We start from the raw sequence: 15,780 nt of genomic DNA on the forward strand, positions 1-15,780 counted from the left end.
CGCCGCCGCGCGCCCCGCCCCGCGCTCCCGCCCGCCCGGCCGCCCGCCCCTCCCCGGGCCCGGCCGTGCCCCGCGTCGCGCTCCCCCGGGATGGCCCGCGCGCCTCGGCGCTGCCTCGCGGAGCACACGGCGGAGCGGCGGCGGCCGCGCTCGGGGGGCGCGCGGCTGCGGCGGCGGCGGTGCGGCGCGTGAGGGGCCGCCTGGGGCCGAGCGGGCGCCGCCAACATGTCGGATACGAAGGTAAAAGTTGCCGTCCGGGTCCGGCCCATGAACCGGCGAGGTGAGCAGCTTTCCGCTCGTTTTTCTCTGTGGTCGGGCCGAGGGCGGGGGCAACTTTGGAAAGTGCGGGCCGCGGGGCCGGTGGGGGGGGGGCGCGGCGAGAGCGCGGCGGGGCCGGGGCGGAGGCGGCGCCGCACTGGCCGCGGAGCACCCCCCCCCCCCGGGCGCGCGGCTCCCGGCTCCGGGCTCCCGGCTCGGCCGCCCCCCGGGAGAGCCCCGCGCCCTGGGGGCTGCAGGCGCGGACGCTCGGCTTGCGGCAGCGGCCCCCTTCCCCTCTTGCTTTCAGAACTGGAACTGAACACCAAGTGCGTGGTGGAGATGGAAGGGAATCAAACGGTCCTGCACCCTCCTCCTTCTAACACCAAACAGGGAGAAAGGTAAAGGGGAGCCGAGAGGGCGGGCAGGGGGGTCCCACCCGCAGTCTCCTACAAGTGGGAGCCCGGAAAATGGGATGGCTCTTCCGTATGGTTACGGGGACGGCTTCAAGTTTGTCGCACGCTCCTGTCTGAAGCTGTTACAAGTCCAAGTTCCTCTCCTCCCGCGGCACCCCCCCCCTTGTCCCCTCCCGTCTAGAGTGGCTTCAGGCAGGGCACCCCGGGCCACCGCCGGCACCAGTCCGCTGCGTCCCCGGCCGGCTTCGCGGCACCCGGTCAGAGGGGGCCGGAGGGAACCCTACAGACGACCAGCCCCACATTTCACAGATAAGAAGACTGAGGCCTGAGGGGGCAAGCGACCATCCCAAGGCCTTGTTTTCGTGAAACCCAGTGCCCCTCGTTCTCCCCCTACCACTTCACAGTGTGCTTTATTTGGCAGAATTGCTTAGGGACTTTGTATGTAAAATGAAGGGGGGGGGGAGGGGGGCGTAATAAAGCCGAACAGTATTGTATGATGCAGGCTGAGGCGTGGACCATTTAAAGTCTATTATTTTGTTGGTGCTGGGTCTAGATAATGCCTGAATGTAATGCGCGAATTTTGATTTTCAGGGAAACAAAAGTAGTGCCCTGAGCTGCGTAGACACTGGGGGGATGTTTAAAAAGGGGCTGCATTTACTAGATGGCAACATATTTGCATTTGAAAAGTGGTAACTCTTGGATCCTTATTAATTCTGCTCTATTCCACGCAGCAGTATGGGAAAATGCCTTAAAATAATTTGAATATTTGGCATTTTTCTGGTAAGCCCCTGAGAAGAAAACGGTTGGAATTCATTCAGCATCGCAGTGCAGTAGCTTGTAAAAATAGGAAAGATGAAAACTGTAAGTTTGACAGAATTAATTCCTCTGGGACATGAGTATAAGTGTGTTTCTAAAAGTCACCTGTTGATCGACGCGCTACAGTTTAGTCATTTGTGCTCTTGGGAGGTTTGGCACTGAACAGACACTGAAGTAGGATTTGTTATTTTATTGCTAAAGGAAGCAACTCTTAACCATAAGGAGTGCTCTACTGTTAGCTACTGTTTAATGAAATATACAATCATGTGGTGTTCAGGCACAGTTTTGCTAAATTTGGGGGAAGAAGGTGTCAGGAGGTGAGATTGGGAGTTCTTTGCATTTTGTGCTGAGGCTAGAAATTTTTATTCAGTTTTCAGACTACCTATAGCAGATTGTTATAGTGATAGTAAATTGCTAAGTTATACTTCAAATGTTTGTTAAATGCTTTCAGTAATGGATCTATCCTTGGATAATATTTTTGGATACATTGTAAATATTTATATTATTTTAGATACATTCGTAGTACTATAGTTGTATATTTCATGGTGCTAATGAGCCAACTGAGTAAATTTAAATATTTACAGATTAAATTAGGTGCACACAGCATCAACATTTTTTCTAAAACTAGGTATTTTTATGTTGTCCCCCCTCTCCCCCCCAAATTCTGCCGGGTCAGATTCTTCAAAGCAGCCGGGGAAACAGGTAGAACATTAATATTAGCTTCTATTATGTAGTTGTAGCTTCTGTTTCCTTTGCTGGTTTGGCACCTGCTCCTTGTCACTCTTAACCGTAGGGAGTGCTACTGTTAGCTACTGTTTAATGAAACGAGCTTTGTGATTCGTGGAGAGAAACATTTAATTCTGTGGAACTTGGATAAAAATGATAACTGTAGACCGTTGTTTAGAAATGCTCAATAACTAGTTGATCATTTTTAGGGCCACCACTGCAGTTACTAATCAGGGTCTTTTAAGTAAAGGTTTGTAGGATGATTTGGGAATTTATCCATCTGCTTGCTTATTGGAATAGCCCCTTCTCTGAAGCTGTAAGAATAGCATTGAAACATGGGAGTTCTCTTGTTTTGTCCTCCTGACAGATAGGATTCTTTGGTGGATGACCCTTCTGTGGAATTCTGCCTGGGTACCGGTCATGCAGTTTGCAGAATACTTGAGTGGAGTCAACTCCACAGAGCCACTTGTAGGTTAGGACTATTGTCTTTGCAAGGATGGAGACATCAAATGCATTTTGATTTTCATTATGCGGCTTGGTATCATATTTCTCCACCAGGTTTTCACTTAAAGCAACAGTGCATTTAAAAATAGAAATGATTCCTCCCTTGGGCTCTGGGTTGATTAATTACAACCATGCTTCATATTATGTTTGCAGTTCATTTCTATCATCTGTTTTGGGACAGAGCTCAGGGCAAGGTGGGAATATTGTTTTTCTTACCTAGAAGTTCAAGTGTTTAAATAAAATTGGCAGACCTATGTCAAAGTGAGAATTATTATTTTCCTGAAAATTGCAAGAAGTTGCAATGTATTAACCATGAGTAGAAAATTTAAATTAGTGGGTGAAAGTTTTCAGTCTTAACAAGTAAAACCAAGCAAGGGTGCTTTGATTTCCAGGGAAAGAAACAGGCTTAGCTTTCACAACTTTCCTCCTTTATGGAATCAAAGCCAAGACTACATGTTAAGGACCAAAAGATCATGGGGCTTCTGAGGTTAAAGATATTTGTGTTGAAATTGTAAGAAAATACACTACAGAGTTAATAGTTTACATATATATAATATATGTAATATATAATACAATATCAGGTTAATAGTTGACACATATACTCATCACCTTTTTGAAATATTACGACATATATGAACATGTTTCTTAAATTTCTATTGCATTTACCATTCAGGAGATATTTACAATGTTCAGATCATTTAGGTACCTTTCTCGGCACAGGGGATCCAAAGATCACTATGGGCCCACAATATTTTTGATATGTACCATATCATTTGGAAATTACCAGTTTCCTCTTCTGTCTCCTTTTGAGTTTGCAGGCTCCCTGAAGGCAGGTACCTTATCTTACTTCCCTTTGTGTCCCATGCCTCCAAATAGCACCTGGCACATAGCCGGCACTCAGCAAATGTCTGCACTGAGTTAGGTCCCCCAGTGTGATGGGGGTACTGAGGAAGGGCTGAGGAAATGACCAAGGGTCCTGGCATCCTGCAGGGACAGATGATAACATTTGTGTTGGCCTTGTGGTTGCTAAGAGTGTAGGTTCACATCTTCAAGATCAAGAGAAAGTCCTTTGTCAAAGAAAGCTTGAAAACACACCTGCCACAGATTATTTCTGGCTGATTGTGTGTCTATGCACGCAGCACATGGACTAGGATGCAGAAGGAAGGCAGTTCAGGAAGAGGAAGAGAATAAGAAGCCCTAATTGCCAAAACAGGTAATAGTTTAAAAATCAAAGTATCAAGAGACACATTGTGCAAACTCTTTCACCCTGCTGTCTCCCGGGTTCTCACATCCCCTCATCTCTCCGAAACGATGTATATTTTTAGATACACATACACACACACACACACACACACACACACACGAATCTATTGTTTATGTATATTTCAACAAATATCTTTAAATACCCATATGTTAATACTCATTCTTTTTTTTATGTCCAGTTTGGATGGGAGTGGTGGTTTTAAAAATACAGATGGGTAGCTTATGAACCTGATTTTATAAATTTTAGGAAGTGAAGCTTTATTATGAAGAGTATAATGGAACTTGTGTCTGTAGATGTTTTGATCTTATTTTATGTAAGTGAATTGTTGGGTAAGCATTCACAGCAATGTGCATGTATACCCCAGCTAGGTTGAAAGAAAAATGGGCTAAATTTAGGCTCTTAGTAAAAGAGCATCAAAGTTTTAGCTTCTTGACCGATTTTTCCATACTGTGGGATGTGTGGTGTAGCTTGTAAAGGGTATGCTTGGTCCGTGGGAGAAAGCTATGTCTTCGTCAACTGTGTATATATTTTCTAGTTTATGTATTGTATGTTGTAGTTTTTTTTTTTGTTTTTTTTTTTCCTCCAAGCTGGCTTTCCCTGCTATTCCAAAGGCTTCTAGGATGGCACCTTCTGCTCAAGTATCTTTGTAGATCAGAAATTTAGAAATTAGTGAAAGTCATATGAAATTTTAAAAAATAGATCACCTAAAGATCAGTAAAATTCCACATTATAAAATTATTTGGGTGACTTTGAATTCTCTTCTGTTTTCTGTGTTGTTATATTTCTCTCTAGCTCAAATATTATAGTCGATTGTAAGAAAGCAGAGCATTTAGATTTCATTAACTTAAGAGTGATCATTCTTCATGCATGACATTCGTGGTATTTTAAAGAGCATTATTATGGAATGTTTTCATTATCTGTCAGTGCTTTCCGTGTCTTTGTTTTAAAATAAAGGTAGATTGGAATTTCTTACTTCTAAGAAATAAGACTAAATGTAATTATAATGCAATGTAGATTAATGTTTTTAAAATTATTTTATTGATAGTCCACAGTGAAAACTACATTTAACATCATGGACTGTGTTTGTGTGTATGCACGTGTCTGAAGGTTCACAAAAATTTTACTATATGCAGTGTATCTGTTATTTTCTATCCCTCTCTGTTCTAATTCATTTTAGAAATGATGGTTGACTTGCTTAATAGATTTCATAACCCACTAATGGGTTACAAATTTATAATTTGAAAAACAGGTTTAGTGGGTAAGAGGCTGGGTTCTGAATACATATATGTATATATGTAATATGTGTATAAAATCTGTGCACTTTATGTATTTATTTAATCTCCACATGCAACATGGGGCTCAAACTCAACCCTGAGATCAAAATTTACATGCTTTTCTGGCTGAGCCAGCTAGGTGCCCCTAGTGTACATAATTTAAAGTGTAAAGTAGTTCTATAATTTATAAGGGCTGTGATAAAAAAAGAAGGAATCCTCTTCTTTATTTCTTTCCCCAGAGGCAACTACATAATAGCAATTTTAGCTTATTCTTTTGGAATTTCCCTCCATATTTCTGAATAACATACTGGTAGTGCTAGTTTCTTATGTGTGTTGTGTTCTCTTTCAATGCTCTATCCCTACCTCACCCCCAAATTCTTCCCATCCTCCATTTCCCCAGTATAGTTATATGGTAATTTTGATAATATGAATATTTAGTATTTACATTATTTATATGACTATATAATATAATTAGCTGTTTACAATTGAGCCATGTGCTCTTCTGTGGTTTCTTTTTCTGTCATACAAATTTTTTTTCCCCTGGAGTTAACAGTTGCTTTTCTTTTTTCTTTAATTTGCTTCTTTTTCTATGTACTTATCCTTAATTCAACATTTAAATAATTAAATTTTATCTGCTCCTTACCTAAATCTCCTTTCAGGAAATTCAAGGACATTCAAATACATTAAGTTCTCTCTTGATCTCATCTTTTTAGAGACATTTATCTCAAGCCTTCCAATATGCTCCTTAATGAATGGTAGTCTTCTGTGCCTGACTTAGCTATCACCTGGGGTTGCCTGTCACATTATTCTGAGGATTCCTTTTACCTCTTTTCTGTGTGGAATCTCTTGTTTTTCTGTTTCCTTTTCCTTTCTTGGTTTACTGCCTTAATTTTGTAGAACATATTCTTTTTTGTTTTTAATGTTTATTTTTGAGAGAGAGAGTCAGAGCAGGAACAGGGGAGGGACAGTGAAAGAGGGAGACACAGAATTCAAAGCAGGCTCCAGGCTCTGAGCTGTCAGCACAGAGCCTGATGTGGGGCTCGAATTCAAGAACCAGGAGATCATGACCTGAGCCAAAGTCAGCGCTTAAGTGACTGAGCCATTCAGGAGCCCTGGCATGTTCTTTAGTGGCTTCCATAGAAAGGGCAAAGTTTTTTGAAACCATGAAAATGTCTAATCTACCCACTCATCTCATTGATAGTTTACGTGGGTATCAAATTCATTTTAGGGGCATCTGGAGCCTGCTTCAGATTCAATGTCTCCCTCTCTTTCTGTCCCTCCACTCCTCCCATTCTGTCTCTCTCTCAAAAATAAACATTAAATTTTTTTTTAAAAAATATTCCATTTTAAAGGCATTGGTTGCTCTGTTGTCTTTTATCTTCCCATGTTTCTGTTGAAAAGTCCAAAGTTAGGTTTCTAATCCTTTAGATGTTACATAGATTTTCACTTTCTAGAATCTTGTAGAATATTCTTCTCTGTTTTTGAGAAATCACAATAGACCTTTTTGACCTGAGTACTTGTGTCCTTGTTCTACCTTCTAAGAGATTTCTCCACTTTATCTTTCAACCCTTATGTTTAATTTTTCTTTTATGCTATCATACTTTTAATTTCCAAGAACTCATTATTTGGCCTCTGCCTTTTTTTTTTTTTTTTTTTGTAGTAGCCTATTTTTGTTTCTTGGTATTTTCACTCCCTTTCTGAGGACATTAATGATAGTTTTCTGTATATAGTCTACTTTTTTCTTTTAAGTGTGTTGTTTTGTTTGGGTTGATCTCCATCTTCTGTGTTAAGGACCTTTGCTCAGTTGGAGCTGAATGCAGCTAGACTCTGGTTTCTCTGGGGCAAGGACTATATATGATTCATCTTTGTATTCTCAGTGCCTAGATTCAAGAATGCCCAACACACCAACACAAAGGATTTTGTAAGTTCTCTTCACTGCTTCAAAAAAAAAAATTATTAAAACCTTCTATCCAACCCTTTTTCTGTTTAACTTCCAATAATGGAAATAAAAATAATGATTTCCTTTTTCTTAAGAGCATACGTAAACCCTGTAATTGAAGGAAGTAGTTGCCTTAGACGATGCTTAATTACCAGCAATCATGAAGATAATTAGTTGTAGCCGGTTCAAAAAGCTGTAAAAAGTAGAAAAATCTTATTTTTGCATCACTACTGCAAAAATTTTAGTTGAGAGATTTTTTTTGGAGTCAGTTTTCATTTAAAAATATGTATGCTTATGGGGCTGGGAAAATTTTTCTAAATGGTACCAAACTGGCCAGTTTATCAGCCCAGTTAACTTGGCTTCTGGTAAAACCTAGTTGGACATAAGTGGATAACTTGGATTGTTTCCAATTTTTAACAAAATTAAATATGCTTCTCACTCATATTTTTAAGAAATTTACAGGAACAGGTTTCCTGAAGACATCAAGGTTTCTCAGAGTTATTCAACTACAGTTACCTTTTCTCAAATTTTCCCTGGAGCTAGAGTAGAGAACGTGTTTATGCATTTAGAATTTAAAGGAGTTTGGAGAATATTACCAGCATAGGAAACAAAATAGCAGAGAAACCAACACAGAAACACTCAGAAAGATTACACCGTACCTTGACAACGTAAGAAATTCAGTTTAATAACAACGGAGCTGTCAATAAAGGAAGTAATGCTAAAATTTATATGAAAACATGTATTAAAACAACCAAGAGTTGATTTATGTGGGATTCAGGAGCTCTGCTTTCAAAGAAGGCTACTCTACAAAACATTTCTGGGACTTTATGTTTGCAAATGTAAGAAGAAAATGTGAGAAATTCCTCCTGGGTAATTAGTTTATTTGGCATTTTATCACCCAACAAATATGTGGAAACTAAAAGAAAAAATGTCAGGTTTTCACATCTTTCTAAAGTTTTGTTTGTAAAAATACACAATCCTTCTATTTGAATGTAGAATCTAAGGTTAAAAGGAAGAGTAGAAAGAAGAAATCCTTGTGACTCTCAGGAAAGGACAACTTGTCTAAGCCTAATCATTTGCTTCAGTCCTGTCTTGATTGCGTGTTTCTATGAGATGAACAATTCAGTGAGTCACTGATAAAGTAGTAGAACTATTTTACAAAATTGTTCTTGCAATGGACTTTTCACATCAAAGCACAATTACATCTTTTTAGAAAGTTGCTTCCTTAGATACTCTAAAATGTTTTTCCATAGTTAACTTTATAAGAGGTATGGCAGAAAGAAAAAGGGATGGGAGTCATTGTCTGGCCAAGACTAACCAGTTATTCTTATTTTTCCTCTACCTTCATTTTGTCCTTGTCCGTGTAATACACAGATTTGCAATTTCAGTTTTCTGTTTTGCTTTTCTCTCATTTATATTTTTGTCATGCATGCAACGTAAGTTTCACAATTATAATTTTAATAATTGAATGGTTTGTTGAGTTTCATGTAATTTTTAACCATTTAAATGTTTTTGGGCCTAAAGATTGTTTCTCTTAATGATTATAAATAACCGAGGGCATCTTTATGAGACTTCTTAGAATTTTTGCTAACTGAAAGGCATTTCTTCTCATGCAAATTTGCTAACTTAAAAATACACCTTTAGAATTATATGACTACATGAACTATTCTCTTACATTATAATGGAATTAAAAGCTGATGATTTATAGATTTAAATATGAGATAGGTCATGGGAAAATGATTTTGTAGGGTCAGTAACAAGACCAGTCGTTCTTGCCCTTGAGTGTGTGTGAGTCATTTGGAGAGCCCCCACCCCAAAAAAGTTCTGATTGAGTCAGTCTGGGATGTGGCTTAAGAATTTGCATTTCTAACAAATTTCTAGGTGATGTTGATCTGTTAGCTCAGGACCGAGCTTTGAGAACTGGTCTAGATTAGCACTGTTCAATAAAATTTTCTGTGATGATGGAAATGTTCTATATATCTGCATCCAATATGGTAATATTAGCCATATATGGTTACTGAGCTCTTGACATGTGTCTAGTGCAACCAAAGAACTGTATTTTACATTTTACTTAATTTAATTTTAATTTAAATTTAAACAGCTACATGTGGTTGATGGCTACCGTATTGGACAGCCCAGGTCTAGACATGATTGCATGTTAGAATCACCTGAGGTGCTTTATTGAAAAAAAATTAAAACAAATTTTTTTACATTTATTTATTTTTGAGAGAGAGAGAGAGAGAGAGAGAGAGAGAGAGACTGAGTATAAGTGGGGGAGGGGCAGAGAGAGAAGGAGACACAGAATACCAAGCAGGCTCCAGGCTCTGAGCCGTCAGCACAGAGCCCGACGTGGGGCTTGCACCCACAAACCGTGAGATCACAACCTGATCTGAAGTCGGATGCTCAACCAACTGAGCCACCCAGGCGTCCCCCCCCCCCACCAATTTTTTAAATGTTTATTTACTTTTGAGAGACACAGAGATACAGAGAATGAGTGGGGGAGGGGCAGAGAGACAGGGAGACACAGAATCTAAAGCAGGCTCCAGGCTCTGAGCTGTCAGCAGAGAGCCTAATGCAGGGTTGAACTCAAGAACTGAGAGATCATGACCTGAGTTGAAACCAAGAGTCGGACACTTAATCAACTGCGCCACCCAGGTGTCCCCGAGGTGATTTAAAAATAGATGTCTGGGGGTCCCACAATGACTTGCATCCCTTTCTTTCTGGCTAAGCCGGGGTGCACCTTAGGCATTGGGATTTTTAAATGCTTTTCACATGTCTCAGTTCCGATTGTTTAATAAGTTGCCCCAAAAGTTAGTGGTCTGAAACAACCATTTTCTTATGCCCATGGATTCTGTGGGTCAGGAATTCAGATAGAGCAAAGTAGGTATGACTTGTCTGTTCCACAAAGTCTGTGGCCTCATCCTTGAAAACTAGAAGTCTGAGGTGTAGACATTAGAAGGCTTGACCAGCTTGAATGTCCGAGGCGGTTAACTCACATGGTCGCCAGTTGGTTCTCATGTGTGGCCAAGGTTGAAAATCACTGGTCCAGCTTAATAAACCAGGTTTTAAAGGCCAGTGTCACACCTTGTCCTTGGGTTTATTTTACCATTTTGATTGTGATCATGTACTCATAACCATTAACTTTCTGAAAATTAATGTAGGAAAGCCTCATAACTCAGGCTAAATATTTACCTTATTCCCATAATTTATGGAACTTTCATAGGGTTGTGGAAGTAAAGCCCCACAAAGCTAAATAAATTCTCTACCACTAAGGAAAGAAAAAAAAGCCTCCTGCTCTCTAGCCAGGTGTGTGTCATAAAAATTTCTCCGCTTATTTGTTTTACTTGAATTGCAGCAGTAGGAAAGGAAGTACCTCAATTATCTAGATGTAGAGAGAGCCCTTGTCTCTTGCCTGGCCCATCCCTGGATACTGACTTACTGGGAAGCATTGGTTCTTCAGCTTTGCCAGCGGCCTGTGGGCCACAGTTCCCTGCCGTGGACCCCTGTGACGATGGGGTCATCCCAGCCTCTGCTCCTGTTCTGTCCCAGAGCCTGGGGACCCCTTGTATGTGGAGGGGTCTGCACAGTGGGACAAGCTAGAAGCTGGGGTGCCGCTTGGTTCTGCCACTGACGTGATACGGATCCTTGAGCTGGCCATCGATCCTTTTCCGTATGACCTTCTGCATCTGTAAAGTTGAGGGCTAGACCAGATAAGCTGTAAAGTGTTTTCAGCCCTGAAATTCAGATTGCCCTGACCTGTGCTTACATGTACAGTTGCGTCCAACAGTGTCGGTAGGTAATGCTTATAGGAACTGAAGTGGGTTGCATTGTAACTTGCTTCTCAGAGTGTCAGGAAAACTAGGGAGGACAGGGTCACTGTTCTCAACAGGCTGTTTGCCTGCAGTAGCTGATGCAAGAAGTGAAGGCGTCAAGTGAAACGAGACAGCCACTAGCTCTCGCTCTCCGAAGTCGTTATCAGCCAGCCGAGGAGCCTGGGTCCCTCACAGACATTCTGTGTGCCTCCTACCTCGGCTAGGGCACCAGCTCCTGGATGCACCCACAGGGGGTTGTAAGTCATCCGATTTGGACCTTTGGATTCGTTTCCATCTAGTACAGTTGTGTTTTTTTGGGAACCAGTGATTTTTAAGCTGTTCTCCCAGGCATGCAGCTGTTTTATGTAATAAGCATGTATGCATGGGGGTGGAGAGATGACATTTCCAGAGCTATTTGCCTAAAGTGTCCTTGGGTAGTTTTATTTCTGAGGGTTCTGTTACAACCCTTCCAAACGTTGGTTGATGCTCTGTATTTCCTATCCTCCATTGTGGGACCAGCTCTGGTTGGGGAGAGAGAGAGAGTGAGAGAGAGAGAGAGTGTGTGCACACATATGTCCCTTTTGGTTTGTGCTCTCTTACTCTTTCTTTTGAACGCAGAATGGAGTTACTGATTCCAGGCGGCTCTTCGGTGTCTGCTCTGTAGGTGTGATGAGCTTTGCTGCTGTTAGGAGCAGTGTGCGGAAAGCATCTGCCATTCCCTTGGGGGAAGAAGTTTGGAGTCTTGGAACAGGAAGGAAGCCTTGGAGGAAAGGGAAGCTTTACTCTCTGCTGTCAGCTCTTTGTGTCGTCTTGAGGAGACACTCCCTGGATTGTACATCCACCACCTAGGACCACAAATATTCCTTTGTCTCAAGCTGGGGGCCTCAGAGGAAAACCAGAAGGGGCAAACGGTGGGGAAATGTACAGACGTTGTATTACGAATACCAAGTAGATTTATCCCACATTTTGGAAGGCCACAAACAGTAAATCCACATGTAGTTTGTTGAACAGATTAACAGCTATTTATTTATTTAAGTTTATTCATTTTGAGAGAGAGAGAGAGGGAGAATCCCAAGCAGGCTCCGTGCTGTCAGCACAGAGCCCAATGCGGGGCTCAAACTCATGAACTGTGAGATCAAGAGTTAGATGTTTAACTGACTGAGCCACCCAGGCACCCCTAACAAACCTTTTGATAGACTTACCTTCAATGGATTAATAATCAAGTCTTCAGAATTGATGCTTTATATGCCCACTTATCTATTATCTCAGCTAAACAGAGAATGTTTAAAGATTTATGGCTGAACCTACAGTTCTAATTGCCCTTTTCAAAAATGGGTAACAAAGTGTTAGGGTTTTTTTGTTTTGTTTTGTCATTTTGTTCTCTATCTTTACTTCTATTTATATACTTAATTAAAGTTTAGACTTCTCTATACAAATTGTAATGGTTACATTATTACATTGAGAAGGATCCTTAAGACTACTTGTTTCAAGGGTAATGTTTTGAGTAAGTAGGGAGGAGTGTGTTTGCGAAGCTTATCAAGATAATGGTGTTAAATCTGAGCAACTGTATCCAGTTTTAAACATCTGCTTTTTTGACCTGGAGTTACAGAACAAATAGGTAACATTAGCATGGCAACATAACTAAGTGTTTTTGAAGCCTTGAACTATTGCTGGGTTTGATAGAATAATATTCATCTCTTGAGGATGACAGCTTAGTCTGATTTTTTATGATGAATTATGCAGTGGAAATAATTTTCCAAAATTGCTGGCCTACTGTACTCCTAAGGGACTTTTTTTTTTTTTTTCTTTTTAAGTTCTCTAGCCAGGTTATTATTTAACTAGTTTTTTCCAAGAGTTAAAACTCTTTCCTTGCTCATTGGTTCCCAGACTTGAGAAGCAATTAAAAAAAATAAAAATAAAAAAACAATAGAAATAGAGGTGCCTGGTTGGCTCAGTCAGTAAAGCATGGGACTCTTGATCTCAGAGTCATGAGTTCAAGCCCCATGTTGGGCATAGAGCTTACTTAAAAAAAATAAAAATGAAAAAAAAAAAAAAACCAATAGAAATAAAACTTTGGATAAACAGTTTCCAACTTCTTTTAAATGTGCCAGGCGAGCACACAAAAACAAAAACACCAACTGCGTCTTGATACTTCATTTAATAAAATAAACTGCTTAACAACAGAAGGAAGGATATAATGAGAATTTAAACACTGGATAAGTTTAGCTTTGTAAAATACAGTTTAGCTTTGTAAAGCTAAGTTTAGCTTTGTAAAATAACCACATGGTTAATTCTCTCCTTTCCTGGGAATTGATGGGAGCATCACCACAGGTCACCCATAGACTGTGACGTGCAGTTGGATGTCCCTGGTGTCTGTGATATTTGGTAGTACATCAATCATTACAGTTGTCGGCATCTTGACTCCTTTGATCCTTCAGGCTAAAAAGCACATTCTATTATGGGGTGCCTGGGTGGTTCAGTCAGTTAAGCATCCAGCTTCAGCTCAGGTCATGATCTCTTGCTTCACCAGTTTGAGCCCTGCATCGGGCTCTGTGCTGATGGCTCAGAGCCTGGAGCCTGCTTCGGATTCTGTGTCTCCCTGTCTCTCTGCTCCTCCCTCCCACTCCCCCCCCCCCTCAAAAATAAATAAAACCATTTAAAAAAGCACATACTATCAATGTTAAAAGTTTTTTTTTCTTTTAAAAACTGAACAAAGCATCCTCTTATGTGTATAATTGAATATTTCTAATGGTACAGGGTTCACCTTTGCTTTTGTAGTTTGATATATTGAAATCAGTCGACCTGTCTACAAAAAAGTTAACCTAAACGGAGTTTAAAATTTCTTAAGTATGGTAAGTTACCTTGTATCCAACATGGAGCTTTTAGTCTCCATGAAGGGAAATGTTTTATTTGCCTTCTGCAATGTTTCTGTGGCCGTGAGTTGGGTATGAAGAACAAAGCATTGTGACAGAATGGTGTAGTGGTGTGAACTTTGGGGGCCACCTGCTTATGTTTGAGTCACTTATTGGCTGTGAAATGTTGGGCAAGTCCCTCAAACCTCAGTGCCTTGGTTTCCTCGTTTATAAAATGAAAATAATGAAAGTGCCAGACATGGTGGTGATTGTGGGGATTGGCATGGTACCTGCCACATAGCACCTACTAAGTGCTGATAATTTATTACTTTTATTACTGTGGAACACCTAAAGCTCATTGACCCGGGTTTTCTTCCTAATACCGTTTCTTAGTCATTCCGAGTTTAATATACGAAGTTTTGTTTTTTTTACATCTAAAAAGAGCAATTAAAGTAGGAAACCTCACAATTCTTTTGAAGTATTATGAAATTTCTGATTACTTTTGATTGAAGTGTATACGTCAGAAAGACTCTTTTGTCTTTGCAATGACCGTGGACCTTCAGCCCTGAGTTCTAGTTACTGGGTGCTGGTGTTTGTTACCTTAGACATAGTACATTCTCAGAAAGTGTGGGTTAGTATTTGATTATATTTCTATTAATAGGATATAATTAGTGGTTAGCAGGCTTTATTTAGTGTAGGGGATTCTTGGATGGTTACTTCTACCTAGACAGAAATTGACTTCAGGGGCAATGGCTGTCTGAAGGTACTGATACATTGTGTTCAGTAATATTGGGTTTCTGTGCCTCTCTTTTTCTTCCTGAGGCGACTGATTTTATTATCCCAGTGCTCAGCCTGGTGACTCTTGTTCCAATGGTTTATACAGGAGACGTAGACTCGAAGCGTCTCTATTAAACATTCAAAATAGGGGCGCCTGGGTGGCTCAGTCGGTTGGGCGACCGACTTTGGCTCAGGTCATGATCTCGCAGTCCATGAGTTCGAGCCCCACATCGGGCTCTGTGCTGACAGCTCAGAGCCTGGAGCCTGCTTCCGATTCTGTGTCTCCCTCTCTCTCTGACCCTCCCCTGTTCATGCTCTGTCTCTCGCTGTCTCAAAAATAAATAAACGTAAAAAAAAAAATTCAAAATAAAGAAGCTATTTTACTTATCTGGTTGTCTGGCACCCATTAAATGAATGTATTTTATCCTTGGACCTATTCACTATTTATTTACCATAATCTTTTTGGAAAATATCTCTTGACTATTTCCTAGAAACACACTACAGTAATTTTCCTTTGAATTTCCTGGTCGTTTTCTTAAAATACTTTTTCAAAAAAAAAAAAATGTATCCTGCAAACATATATGCACATGCATTTGTGGTCAGTTTCTTTTAATAAGGGAACGATGCATGCCATCAGACATCTCGATCAGGGTATCCAGTTGTTGTGTGCAGAAATACAGAAGAACTAAAGAGGAACGTAACAGAAAAGTTTTGATGTGCTAAATACTTTGTACATTTACATGAACGAACACGAAGCGTGTGCTGCTTTTCTCTGTTCCTTGTGCACGTAAAACATCTGAGCCATCATTCATGGCTTGAGAAGTGGGGAGGAGTGCAGGGGAGTGTTTCTGCCCTCAGCCTCTCCTTGTCCTCATGGTGCCCTCAGAGTTCACCCCTGCCACCCCTTTGTTCCACCCCTGGAAGCAAAGAATAGGATGGGGCAGGGGAAGCTGGAGGAACAAGGAAGGGGCCAGGTATGGGCCTTGGGTGCCAGTTTATTGATGGCCTTGACTTTTCAGCCTTTCCAAGGCCATCTCTGTGATCTAGAGACAACAGGCTGACTTGGGGAGTGCAAGGCCAGGCTACGTGTGTTTCATTCTGTAGCTGAAGTGTTTTATTTTTATTTTATTTATTTTCTATTTTAT

At 40.8% G+C, this 15,780-nt stretch overlaps 1 protein-coding gene across 6 annotated transcripts in view; it reads left to right on the forward strand.

The window, feature by feature from the left end:
• The first annotated feature begins 139 nt into the window (after nucleotides 1-139).
• KIF13A (kinesin family member 13A) overlaps nucleotides 140-15,780 on the forward strand; it is a 217,401-nt gene continuing 201,760 nt past the window's right edge. For all 6 annotated transcript variants that reach the window (XM_047860259.1, XM_047860257.1, XM_047860260.1 and 3 more), the window contains exons 1-2: nucleotides 140-280; nucleotides 566-656. In XM_047860259.1, the coding sequence (XP_047716215.1) occupies nucleotides 226-280; nucleotides 566-656 (146 nt within the window). In that variant the 5' untranslated portion in view covers nucleotides 140-225. The remainder of the gene's footprint in view (nucleotides 281-565; nucleotides 657-15,780) is intronic.

This window comes from Prionailurus viverrinus, chromosome B2, assembly GCF_022837055.1.
Source record: "Prionailurus viverrinus isolate Anna chromosome B2, UM_Priviv_1.0, whole genome shotgun sequence".
Classification (NCBI taxonomy): Eukaryota; Metazoa; Chordata; class Mammalia; order Carnivora; family Felidae; genus Prionailurus; species Prionailurus viverrinus.